The following is a 14,067-nucleotide window of genomic DNA, read 5'->3' on the forward strand; positions in this document are numbered from 1 at the left end:
AGAGGTGGGGGAGTCTCCCCCTCTGGAGCCATCCCAAACCCGCCTGGACGCCGTCCTGTGCCACTGCTGGAGGTGCCCCTGCTCTGGCGGGGGGTGGCACTGGGGGAGCTCCAGAGGGCTCTTCTGACCTGACTATTCTGTGATTGTGTGAAACAATAATTAGCATTAGACTTGGGGACTATTTAAGAGGAGAATACTTTTAGTTTCAGTGCTCACACACGTTTCTCCACTGCACAGGCACTAAAAGCAGAAGCGCTGCTTTGGATCTCCAGACTGAACTTGGATCTGCTCCCGGTCTCCGTTTTGCTCGCTGTAAAACACAGGGCAACAAAGAGTGCTGGTCTGTCAACAAAAGCACCGGGGGCATCCTTTACGTGCTCTTTAAACGTCTGTGGAGATCTATCGATGACCTTTAACCATGCGGAGAATGAATTTTACTGCTCATGTTGTGCTGCATGCTAATTCTGCACTGCCCGGGGAAGGAGAACATCTTCTGCAAAGGCGCCAAGCGCCTCCGTTCCAGACTCGAGAGCAGAGTTAGCGAGAGTACGATGAGCAAGGGGAAGGAAGAAGAAGAACTGACTGCTAAATAGCTTTCCAGAGAAGCACAAAAGTAGGGCTCAAGCTAATCGTCTATGGAGACAAACTGGTTTCCTGCAAACACCCAGGTAAATAGGGCTGGTCACACGCAGAAGCTGAGGGCGTCATCACCCAAGGAGAAAGCGCTGTCCCAGGGGTATCGCTCGCCTTTATAATGGCCCTGGAACCTTCCATAGTTTCTATTTGCGATTTTTCTGGTAGAAACTGTACTAACAGATAGCCCACCCTGAGGCAGCCTCATGCAAAAGTGTTTCTTTCACCTTTAGCACGGACAAAAGGCAGGGAACCCTGTACACTTCTACAGTTACTTTAATTAGAGAGTCAGAAATCCTACAGAAGCTAAAGAGTTTCCCATAAACCTTTCAGGGGCAAATTTGAAAGACTAAATAAGGGAGAAAGTTCATAATTTAAAATATACCAAAACACAGCAGATACAGTTACTCTTTGTTGATCTCTTACTTGTCAAGAAAGAAAAAAAAAGTCTTTTGATAAAAGAAAAAAAAAACCTTCCAATTCACTTTTTTCTTTCTTGCTAATATTTGCAAGGAACATTGGGAATAGTAAAAATATTTTTATTCTTTTTTTAGAGGAAGTAATAGCTAGTAAGCCTGAACACAAGTTCACAGAACTACAATGTAAAATTTTAAAAAAAGCGTTCTACGCTAAGAAATTCAGGATTCCCTATTTGTAAGGTTAAGGTTATAAGTGACAGCATTCCTTAGAATCTGGAAGTCTGACTTGGACATCGGAAACTCCCACCACAAAGCCTTACAAGGAGAGGCTGAACAGGTTGGCAATCTGCAGAGGAGAAGACTAAGGCTAAGGCTTGGTGTCATCAAGGCAGTGAGTAAAATGAATGCAGAACTGTTTTCACCAAATCCTACAATATCACAAATAAGGGGGAATAATAAAAAAAAAAAAAAAAAAAAAGGTCAATTAGACCTGTAGAAGATGACTTTAACGTTGAAAAAAATACTACTGCTCTTTATGGACTGGGAAGATCTGAAGCCCACTGCTATCAGAGATGGTGGAGGGAGCAGGATCAGCACGGTCCAAAGGGACCAACCACATCAGGCAGCGGAGACTGTGATGCTACAGCTTGGCTGAAAGCAATATAAATTGCAGCTCCATTTACTGACTAGTTACGTATTTGAGCTTATTGTTGGGAGATTTTGTTTTAAGATTACCTTAATGGAAGCTTATTGAAAGCGATGGACTTCAAATATAGGGAAGCACAAGTCCTCCGATACAGAAAGGTATAATCAAATCTTTAAAATTAATCCATGGGCACTCATAAAGAAACCCTGAATTATGAAGGGTAAAAATATCTTTAAAAACTATGCTTTTATGGAGACCAGGAAAGGCAGCATGGGGTGATTTCAATTCATCAAGCGTCTTCTGAAGTGGCTTTAGAGAACAAAAGGGGATGGTCGCTGTGGTTCTGCAACACAAATTGATCGGTTCTGTGTCTGTCTCAGTACCAAGCAGCTCTTTGTTCCCCAATTAATACCACGAAATAGTCTAGAAGAAAGACACTTTTATATATTGATGAGTCAAAACCAGACCCTGTGCATTTTAATCTGAAGGACCATGTACTGTTGAGCCCATAAATCAATATAAATGGCAAACGCTACCATCGCATTCTCTTGTTTATCAAAATCGCTCAAAGCTTTGCTCATTAGCAAAGTTCAGGCATCTCATTTATCAAAATTGCTCTAGCCATATTTCATGCATCAGTAACGTTTTTGGAGACATGAATAAAAGAGGACGAAAAGGAAGCTCTCGCGAAGTAATTATTTTACAGCCGCTGTTAGTATTAACTACTCTTTAAGGGTTGCATGGAGAAAGTAATAATCTACTTATGAACATGTTTAACTGTGATGGTTTCTCAGATTATCCAACTCTGCAATTAAAACAACATGAAAAATATCAACAAAATTATTTAAAAACCAACTCAAGTGCTTCATTTTCCCCGCATGATGATCCTAATTCCACATCAGACACAACAAGTAGCATTTTATTCAGAGCTCTGGCAAACAGGTCTGTATAGTTTTCAAATGTGGACTTAAACTGAAGGCTTTTTCCTATAACAAAAATTGAGGGTTAAATAACATCCTACATCCGAAAAAGAGGGATGATCCTCTCTGCAACAGGAATGCAGACGTCATGCAGAGCAGCTACAGCTCAGGATCTACGCGGCTTCCCAGCGGGCAGCCCGGGCACCCGGCAGTACGCACACCTACATTGGGCTCCTTCTGCTCCAGCTTTACCATGCAGCAGACCGGTCCTCAAATCGCAATGTGAAGCCTAAACCTCCAGGCGTTACGGGAGCTGCTCTTGCCAGTGTGTTTGAGGAACGCTCTTCAAGAATTTTCCTGGGCTGAACAGTTTGTTTTGTTTTGTTTTTTTTTTCTTTTTACAGACCTTTCTCTCTCCAGGTATTCAACCTCATTATAAAACAGAACTAGCGTTCAAGATTTTTCCACGCTCCGTTTGCAAATTGAGCTGCAACAGGCTTTCAAGTCCCGTTCCTACAAGTGTCTCTTTACTTAAAATGATTCCTAAGTTTTCCAGGCTCTGTTTCATAATACCTTTTCTAAAGCCTTAAAGCAGGCGCTGAAGGAAGAGTTAAAGAAAATGAGTAATCCAAAACTAAAACTTCCGAGCTATTCTACAATTAACTAGGGAATAACCTAAGTAAGGAGAGAAAAACTAAGATATTCACAAGATGCTGCTGCGTTCTTTTCCTGCCCTCTTTCCAACACGTTGGCACGCACCCCAAAATAACGTACTGAAGAAGTTTCTCTTTGATTCCGCAGAGATGTCATGTTTCATAGACTCCCCACACAAGCCATCAACCACGCTTCAGCATCTTTCTTCCATTCCTGCCTCCAAAACAGCTTGTGGTGTCTTCCCGGAGCAAAACCACTCCAAAAGCCATCACCGCTTTCGGTCTCTGTGATCTGAAGAGCGCCGCTAGAAAAGGTAACTCACATCGATGCCTCTCCTCCGAAGCACCTGCAGCTGAGCCGCTAAAGATAATAGCCACCTTAAACCAACTAGAGGGACCACGGGGAAAACTCTGGGTACCAAGCACTGTCACAATGCTAATCTTGAAAAAGTTTAATACAAAAAAAAAAAATTTAAAAAAGAAAAAAAAATCCGGTTGAACGAGCCACAGAAAACAGAGCCCCTAAACTGCAACACTTTCCATCCTGCAAAGACTAGCACAACGCTGAAGGCGCCCAAGGCAGGCAAACTAAACAAACCCTACTGTTACTAACAAAGCAAACAAACCAACCCCAAAGAAAAAGAGAAACAAGTCTATTTTAATTAAAAGCACTAATTAAAGACTCTGAGAGACAAGGCAGATTTTCTCAAGAGCAAAGGCAACACAAACACCCCAACTACCAGAACGCTTAAGGACGCAGCGAGCAAGCGCTAGGGATTTCTTGGTTTTAATAACAGCTCAAAGAAATCCGAACAGCAAAGACAGAAAAATCCACCCTGACAATTCCTGGAGGCAGGGCTGGTGCTTCATAACCCAGCCAAACCCCCTCACTTCTTTCTCAGCTCAAATTGCAGTTGCCCCCAACCCAGGAACTGAAAACGCAGTCGTCTTGAAATTAATACGCTGATCCAATAAAGCATTTCTTCAGAGAATCAAATAAAATGTTGCCAGAGCTCGCACCTTCCTTATTCGTAAGTCTTTTTTTTATTTCAGGCGCATGATTCTTAGGAACTGGGTATCAGGGACTTTATTTTCTTTTGGACCTTTTATGTTAGAAACACTGAAAATTGGGAAGAAAAAGAATGAAACTTCCACATTTTGGGTCACAGTGTGTAAGTCAGAGTAAGAACCACTTCTCCTTCTGTGTTCGCAAGTGTAGAAAATGTAATGCATAGCAGAAGTCATCTCTTTCCCAGATAGGATCGGCAGCTTTCTACACCGAAGGCTTCTCAGTGGTGAAAGCCTGAGTCCAAGAGCCATTTCAATGGATAGTGTTCCTCAAACTCCTGAAGCAGTGAGGATCAAACTCTCCTGCCCCCAAAATACTGAAATAATAATCAAAAGTCAACATGTACACAGTTGGGGGGGGTAATGTGCAGAAATGGGAGAAAAAGTATATGCAACATAGTTCTGTGAGCTCACGACCTCTTGAAAATGCAAAGCAGCAAAGTGCTGCTCCCAAACAGACCATCAACCAGCGGCCCCGTATCTGCTCCTCCACAGCCCCATCACTCCCTGAATCAACTTTCTCCAGAAAAAAAACACCCCCTTTCTAATAAAACACCGCTCTTTCCTCCACCGATGATTTTGGCTTGTACCTTGCTCGCAATATTTTCAGCCCAGCTTTGCTGCCCTGCTAGAAACCAGCTGAAGTTCCCACGATTGAAAAGAAGAAGTCAAAACAAAAGGTCAGGCTAAGCAATAACCCTAAAGCTTTTGTGCAGGCGGTCAGCCGTACGCTTTGGAAACGTTAGCGCTGCCACAGCGCTCCTAACTGATGCGGTCACTCCAATCTTGAGGGACCAGAACCGCATCAAGATTAAAAAAAAAAACAAACCCTGTATTGGAAGGCAACCAGTTTAAGCACTGAGTTGATACTTAACCACAACCAAAACCAAATCCAAATTGATTTTCATTTGCCCAGTCGTTTTATTTCCATATTTCCTCTTTTATTGCCATGCTTCCTTAACCAGCTCTTACTTTTGCCACCGAGTTCAACAACCCCGTTGGCGTTTCAGACGCACAATGAACCCACGTGTTATATGAATTTTTCATTGTGCTCTTCCCATCTTGGACTATTCTCTCTTCAATTAGACTGTCTCTCAGTTAAAATTTCACTGCTCTGTGCTGCAGTGGTCGGGACCACCCCACACTATGCTTCTATCGCCTGCGCTACGGAGATGCCAGACTGAAGATGCTCCTCCCCGAACAAGATGAAGGGCAAAAAAGTCTTGCCCGTTATCCTCAACACTGTTTTCTCTTGTTGTCTTTCCCTTAGCAGAATGATCCAGTTCCACTTTGTCACACAACCTGGCAAAAAAAACCTGTAAAGGTCAGAGAAAAATATAGGCAGTGCAAAGGAGTGTTTAAATGACTTTCTCCAAGGATATATCCAGTTATCCCGCCCAGGCACACAAGGCTGATCTGTGACCTGATCATCTCTGCCTTGGCCAACCTGGGGTTTATACCTGTAAGTAATATCAGAAAGCTTTTAATCAAATGGTTGATTATCTAAAGTCAACTTTTCTGACATAGATCAGGCTGAGAGAGTTGGGGCTGTTCAGGCTGGAGAAGAGAAGGCTCTGGGGAGACCTTAGAGCCCCTTCCAGTCCCTAAAGGGCTCCAGGAGAGCTGGGGAGGGACTTTTTACAAGGGCACGTAGGGATAGGAGGAGGGGGAATGGTTCAAATTGGAGGAAGGGAGATATAGATGAGATATTAGGAAGAAATTCTTGCCCGTGAAGGTGGTGAGCCCCTGGGGCAGGTTGCCCCGAGAAGCTGTGGCTGCCCCATCCCTGGAGGTGTTCAAGGCCAGGTTGGACAGGGCTTGGAGCAACCTGGGCTGGGGGGAGGTGTCCTGGCCTATGGCAGGGGGGTTGGACTAGATGGCCTTCAAAGACCCTTCCAATCCAAACCATTCTGTGATTCTATGATCTGAGCAACCTTTACACGACTTCCCATAACTGTTGTAAGGCAACACCTTTCTCAAAAGGCTTTTAATGAGAGTCTGCAGTTTTAATTGGCACCTGAGTGTTGCCTTATTCTTCCTTGCAAATTAGCCCCATTGCCAAGGTCATTTCTGGGGCTGCAGCTAGCAACCTAGGGAAGTCATTCCATAGGACTCCAATGAAAAAAAAAAAAAGCAAACAAAAAAACCCCAGAAAACCAGCAATGGAAAATTCAAACTCATCCAAGCTTGGCAACAAATTGATAGACTGCTCCCTTCATCAGCCTGCACGGCACCGAGTTCTGTACTATTAGCGCTGCGGATAAGAAAGAAGCTTGAGAAATTCTTGTGCTGGCTTTTGAGGAGACACCCTTAGTTTCAGCAGAAAAAAGATTTACATAATACACAGTTTAACAACTTTCTTTTTTTCCCCCCCTAATATTGTTTTCCTAAAAACACAGACTGCTGTTAAGTATAACTCCAGCAGAACTGGCAGCCTTGCATCGACATGTTTTTGTGGGAAGAATTTTTTATTCGAATTTTGCCCCCAGAAGAATATAGTTTTACATGCTAAGGCCACCTCTTAAACAAGTATAAAATCCTTAGTGCATGAAGAATGCGCTCCTTTCACAAATTCAAAACCCCCAAACCTGCCTGCAAAAATACTACTGAACTCTGCTCATCAGATTATTCTTTAAGGGGTATGAGAACTACTGCGCAATATTAACAGCAGATAAATTTCCACTTACTGAGGAGACCTTTTGTGTTACGAAATGAAGAATCACAAAGTTTTACAAACAACCTGAATTCAACAGGGGATTTTGCCTTTTCTGCGTTTGTCTCCTGACATCTCATACAGTTCCCTCTACCACCCATGTCACTAATAAACAAAACCACATTTGAATTTTAATACCTTTTTACTTCTTTCAGACTTGTGCGATAACACACTAGGAAATCCCGTTTGCTTGGCAATGAGCAAGACAATCCTTTCTTGGTGTACAGGAAAGACTCCTCATTAACGAGGTCTAATAACGAGCTGGCTGGCTCGGGCAGAGCCAAGGTGCATCCGCACGTCTCTTGACCAGTGCGTCACTGGACTCTCGCACTGATGCTGTACCCACAGACTGGAAGAGAAGGGCAGCGGCGACTCACCCACCCACCCACCCACATTTGCCTTGATGCTAAAAGACAACCATAGCAGAGACTTCAGGCATTCAGCCTGTTATTAACAGGCAGTGGTTACAGGAAGAAAGCAGCCAGCCAGAGCAGAGATAAACAAAACCAACAAACCCCAGAGTATTTTTAATATGTGGATCGCGTGCTGAGTCAACGACCTTATTTCTGAGTGATGTGAAAACCCAGCTCACCGCCTTTACTAGTTTAAGACACTCAACTCAACTCCACTCAACTCAACTCCAAGAGGCGACAATAGCAATTTGAGATAGACAGGGAAACAGGTGTATGTGGAGAATACCACTGTCCCAGGGAATTAGAGACATAATTTTAGCTGTGAGATAATTTACCCATAACGAGTGGAGTTTTCTTTTCCTTATTCTAATGCACTGAATTTAATTATTTGTTGGAATCGGGGAAGAAAGCCCGTGATTCTGCTTTAAATTGCAAGGAGCAGCAAGTTTTGCATTTGGGCACTTGAGAACTCTGGATAATGAATACTGACAGAGGAAAAAATTAGCTGCTGATTTAGATTTAGTTGTATATGTAATGGAAGCTGATCTGTAAACACCAGCGCTTCAGAATGCCGGGATAGTGACATTCTTGGAGCATCAGACTGAACAGCCTCCACCAGAAAAAGCCCAACGATTATTCTTTCTGTAGTATCTAGAAGTGTAAACCAAAAGCTTCAGGATAATAACAACAACAAAAGAAAAAAACGGATGTCAAAGAATTGTAGAGCAGTTATTTTAAAGATGAGGCCACACGTCATGAGATGGGGCCCTACCTTCCTCGGTGCTTCTGAACACCCAAGGGTTTGGGTCGCTCCTTCTTCCCAGGCCCTGGGTAGACCCCATCCTGCTTTTACTTAAGACTGTAATAATACTGAAAAAATATAGTAGTTCTCCTCTTGGGGCAGGTTTTCAAAAGACCTGGGCTGTCTTATTAAAGAGGTCGTAATGAACCAGAAGGACTCAAATCAGAATAATTAAAATTTCAAGCATTCTAAATTATTTTTAAGAGGCAAAGCCCTTCCTACAGCGATGTATCCCTTTAAGTTCATAATCTCCTACAGAGCGAACACCAGCTGAAAGAGCCCGTGTAGAGTAACGCAGTGAGTAATGACACTAAAAACTTTATTATTTAGAAAGCCAAAACAAGACCAGACATACAAACGAGTTACAGCACTAGACGTCAACGCAGCTGACACATCATTACGGCCCAAAGGCACTGCCGAGCTTCCCACTACCATAACGCATCCTTCATTTGGTCTTTGACGCAAGTTCGTTTTTCAAAAAGAAATACTTAACGGCCTTGTAATGAAGCACTGGCAAACACATCAAAAACCACTTCTGACACTCTGGAGGTAATGGAAATCTATCTCCTGAGAATTGGGAAGCCCTGGCTTAAAGTGTTTCTCTAAATGGCAGCTGGATGATGCCCCCTGACACACGCTCACCCTCTCCAGCAGCACTGTTGACTGGGTGTCTATTCTCATTACACTCATCAACTGTTAGTTCTCCTGAGATAAAACTTGTAATGATCAAAGTTCTCATCAGCCTTAATGGAATATTTACCAGCGTTCGCCTTTTTAGAGTTTTACGACATTTATTTATCATTTAGCCAAAAGAACAAACAGCTGTTTGAAGTTGCTTACTAGCAGCAGCAATTTAAGTCAATAACATGCCCTAAATTGATCTTCACACCTCTCAGACCTCCCCGTTCAGTTAGGTCTAGCTGAAACAGTTCCCCAAAGCCAAGCTGTGCCCGTGTGTGCCACTGCACTTGAAAGGATATAAAGCCAATTACAATCACAACTGTGACTTAACTCGCGCAATAATGAGAGAGAAAATACCTGAAAGTCACTCGCTGGCGTTGGAAACGAGATTACATGCCCGACAGCTGCCGGCAGAAGAAGGTGCATAATTATCATAATTTTACGGTGCCAGTGGGAAAGGAACAGACTATAACAACAAACGCAGACACCTCTTTCTTGAAGAAAGATCTCTCTGAGGACAGTTATAGCAGTGACCTTACTACTGCCCCCAATTTAACCAGGAAAAAGGGATTCGGTAAAACTAAGTGCCAAGTGGCAATCTGGAAGTTTGCTCAAGAGAGGAGACATAGTACATGAAAAAGCAAGAAATAGCAAAACTGACAGCAAAAACTGCTGCCAGTATTATTTCCTGTTGGAGCCACTTGTACAAACAGGTTGAAAATGGACAGAGGAACAGTGTGACCATGAAGGATGTAGTGCTCGTGGTATTAGAGGATCAGGTGCCTTTTAGCGCTGCATTTCTAAAGGGAACTAAATTAAAAACATCCTCTTGTTTCCTTTTCTAGGATTCTACCATCTCCCCTCCTTCTCTGCTCTTTCCAACTTTCCATAAGCGTATTTATCACGTAAGGCTGCAGTTTACCTGAACTCATTGCTATCATCAATCCCCCAAACCTTTAATTAGACTGGAAACCAGGCTGTACGTGGATAATGTACCTAATGGGGCAGGAAAGTTTGGGGAGGAGAGGGTGGATCAACATCCGCTTCCCATTCGCACCCAGGTTCTCCTTGGTTGACTAAGGGGAAGGTGATAGAGCATCTCATAGAAGAGCAGCCCACCACGCTGTCTGAAGTAGCCTGGAGGTCCCTGGGGCTGTCCCCGTCGAGCTAGGCATGACTCGTGCAACATGCACGTTTGCTACGTCATTTGGGATTACTCCAAAGCGTTTGCTAGTCATTTGGATGACTCCCAAGTATAAGCTGTACCACCGATGAACTGTGTTGTAGCTGAGGATTTACCTGCAATAAACAGGACTTGTAAAAAGGCAAGGTTTGTGCAGGTGAAACTAGAGTACGTCAGTCAAGTTCTGAAGAATTACGGAGAACAGCATGTTCTTCACAAAAAAATCCAGTTATCTTTTCCTGTTTTCTCATTTCGGCCCATTCGTTCCCTTTCTCTCTCTTTTTGAAATGAAATTAGGTAATTGTAAAAGGCTTTCTTCTGAACAGGGGCTCACACGAGTTATTATTTCGGTACCACTTGTTTGTCTTTGTACTACTCTATCCCACCTGTACCCTTCTAACTTCTCCCCTACAGCGTCTTTAAACCACAAAACTATTTATCATCTCCTACAGAACCTCTCTGCTTAAGATGTCACCATAAACTCTTATCCTCAAAATCAAGGTAGACTGTGGTATCGTATATCCCAAATCTCCACTATTAATCTGAATTCAAATGAAAATGTATTTATGCCGCCCGTAGCGATGTGATTTTTTCCTCTACTTATTGTGCAACACAGGCTTTTACCTAGGACATTCCTAAAAGAAACCAGCTTGCAGGAGGAGCCCTGAAGACTTTGAGCAGGGGATCAGTGCCATCCTGGGGTGGGGTTTTTTTTGCGTGTGTGTGATTTTGTTTAGTCATTTTAGGGGGAAATACAGTGACCTGTCCTGAGAAAATACATAAGCTAAACTTCCTGAGTTTGCCTTAAGATTTAACGCTTACAAGGGTAAGAGATATACTCTTCGAAGCAACAGCCATACGTGTCATGAGGTTCAGCAAGTAAGGAAAGATACGGTATCGGCTCCTCTGCATAAAGTAGCATCAGCTGTGCCATATTAATATAGGAGAGTCCCTACGCGAACAAACCTGAGCGAAAGAATCCGGTGAAGCGCTTCTTTTGCATCTTCTTCCCGCTCGCGCTGGCTAAATTCAACACTACAATCCGCGCCCTAAAGAGTCTAATTAAGAAAGCGGAACATCTACCAGAGGCTGCAACTCCAAAGAAGAGATGAGAGGAAGCCTACTTCCCAACGGAATCCCAAGTCATTCAACATCAAAGCTCGAAAATGATCTTACTTTTGACAGTTGCTGTTCGGGTGCAGTTGTAGAGGATGGCTAACTCCCCAAATACTTTGCCAGGTCCCATGGTGCACAGCTTCACACCTTCTTTTGTCACTTCAACCTTCCCATCTGTGAGAAAGAAAAAGAAAAAAAAAAAAAAAAGACCATTTTAAAAGGGAAATTCTCTTTCAGACTTAAGTTTTAAAATGTATTTGATTATACTGTGAATAAAAACACCTGAGCCTTACAACTTGAAAACCAATTAAACGTATTACGAAGGACAGCACAAACTCAAGAAAAGGTTAAAAACAACCGTTGCATATATAAGCTTTAAACACTGGAGGTTTTTTAGTGAAGTATCTGTACGGTCCACTAAGCTTCATGTGAACTTTGTTTCATGTATTACACTTTCAGGTGAAATTTTCTCCAATTTTGTGTTAAAAAAGGAAAAGATTTAGGTCTTTTAGCACCACACATGAACACCACAGAGTAATTTTGCTCATTTTCGCTGAGAAACTAATCCCCCAGAACACTCATCCATGAATAACACAGCCATTATCGAAAGGAAAATTACTTTGACCTGTGGCCATTATTTAATTCCCATCTCACCGTACCTTTCCTTTTTGAACATTTCATCTTACCGGAGCAAGTCTGCTTTATCTGCTTACCAATACCGTGCCGAGAGAAGACATGCGAGGCGGATTTAAAAGCAAAGGTTGAATGGAAAGAAAGCAGCTCAGGGCCAGTTTGGGGGTCTCAAAGGACATCTGAAGAACAAGAGCCAGGAGAAGGAAAGGAGCTGAAGATGGTCCCACCACCTTGCGCGCGCACGAGTAATGCCACGATGAGAAGCAGAGCACACGTGTGTGGGGAACACGGAGTTATCGCACCTAGGACCACCATTTAGGCTGTAACAAATACAGCTCAGGACAGAAAAGGGAGAATTTTGAATGTTATCAGCCACTAAGAAGCCTCCTCTCGCCCCGGATTGGGAAGCGGATTGGGAAGGGATCCTGCTACAGCAGCCCCCAGGGCATCACTCTGTGGGTCTACACCCAGCAAGAGAGAAGGTCAGAGTTTACTGGCTATCACCCGCCTCACGGATATCTGCATTCGCCTGTTAGATACCAAACCGGGCCTCAAATGCTTGCAAAAATAGAGAACTAATTAATTTGATAAGAGATGATACAACCCCACGTCCTGAATCCAGAGGCACTCAGCACAAAACGAGCACCATCACAAAAAGAATTTCTACATAACATATATGCTTGAAACCACAGTGCCGTCAGCCCTACGTATCTGCGGGTAAGTCTACACCGCTTGTACCCACCAAACCCCTCAAAGCAAGAGTGACTCCAGCCTACCCATGCTACTCTACCAAAATAACACGCTAACGAGAAAAACCAATCCTTGAGGACTCCAAAATGAGTTTAGAAACCGTATCACTACTGGACACATCACAAGGTCATTCCAGTTGAGCAGAAGACATCAAACATTTCCATGGCAGAATAAAGAAAGAGGGTAAGGTACGTAGAGGTGAATGGAAGAAGGCATTGTATTAAGACAGGGCAAACTTTACAGGACGCCTTTAAAGGGTACAAACTATTTTGGAGGGAGAGGGGTCTTACGCTGACTGGTGCAATAGATTCCAACAGCTGTTCATGATTAAAAACAATAAATTAAAAAAAAATAATGCTTGTTATTTATGAACCTAAAAGCTACTGTTTGATAAAATTATCACTAGTAAAGCAGCACTTATGATTATTACTTATATAAAAATACAAACATCCATATCATAGAATGGCTAGAGTTGGAAGGGACCTTGAGGACCATCAAGACCCAACCCCCTGCCCTGGGCAGGGCCACCTCCCACCAGCCCAGGTTGCTCCAAGCCCCGTCCAACCTGGCCTTGAAAAAAATATACACACACACTCTTATATATAAGGAGGAGAAAATGCCATTTCTTTTGGGACAGCGGGCTGGCTCTGCCATGTGCAGAGTTCTGCAGCTCCCATCACAGCAGGGGGAGATACAGAGGACGGTAACGTGTAAAGGCAAACAAAGTATAAGGAGATGGCATCCGTCCCATTGAGTATTAATACTAGCCGTTGATACTGCACACTCAGCACCCATTAAAGGTCTGCCAAGAGTGCACTCACCTATATTCACACAGTAAAGCAATCACAGAAATACTAAAATACGCAATACAGTACTTCGGGGCTAATAAATAACCCTGGAGAATTAAATTCTAAGGTTGCTGATTTATCGTTAGATCTGAATTCCATTCCTTGTATAGGCTAACTTCCCTTTAAAACTCCATTTCTTTTTATCATTTTTTTTAAAAATGTTTGATTTATTTGTTCATATTAAGTATCAATCTAATATGAAGCACAGAAATAGGTATTTATCTCAAGAATGAGCAAAATCAACCTTTCATGGTGCCTCACACACTTGAGACTAAAATGATTTTGAAGAATACTTTTTTTTTTTTTTTAACAGGACTGAGATTCAGCAGAGCTGAAATGGGGATATTTCTACAAAAACCTCTACAACAAAGATCCACAAAGGTAACAAGTTTACCTCACTTTTAGCTCATGGAGTCATAACAGGTTCCGGAGAAAAGACAGCCAAATCTGAGCAGCAACGCACAAACAGATCACATTATTCAAAAGCGTTCTGAGATCTATCCCACCGCTCAAGATGTCATCTGTTGCTGCCCAAAGCAATCCACGCTGAAAGGAACCTGGAAAGGGACCTGGGAGTCCTGGGGGACAA

The 14,067-nt window shown here is 42.9% G+C and overlaps 1 protein-coding gene across 1 annotated transcript in view; it reads right to left on the reverse strand.

Annotated features, from left to right (window-relative positions):
• The window catches only part of PRKG1 (protein kinase, cGMP-dependent, type I), a 517,290-nt gene that overhangs the window by 306,191 nt on the left and 197,032 nt on the right, over positions 1 to 14,067 (reverse strand). Inside the window, exon 4 of the mRNA XM_009881637.1 lies at positions 11,308 to 11,421. Within this exon, the coding sequence (XP_009879939.1) occupies positions 11,308 to 11,421 (114 nt within the window). The remainder of the gene's footprint in view (positions 1 to 11,307; positions 11,422 to 14,067) is intronic.

Source organism: Charadrius vociferus, unplaced genomic scaffold (assembly GCF_000708025.1).
Source record: "Charadrius vociferus isolate BGI_N301 unplaced genomic scaffold, ASM70802v2 scaffold390, whole genome shotgun sequence".
NCBI lineage: Eukaryota > Metazoa > Chordata > Aves > Charadriiformes > Charadriidae > Charadrius > Charadrius vociferus.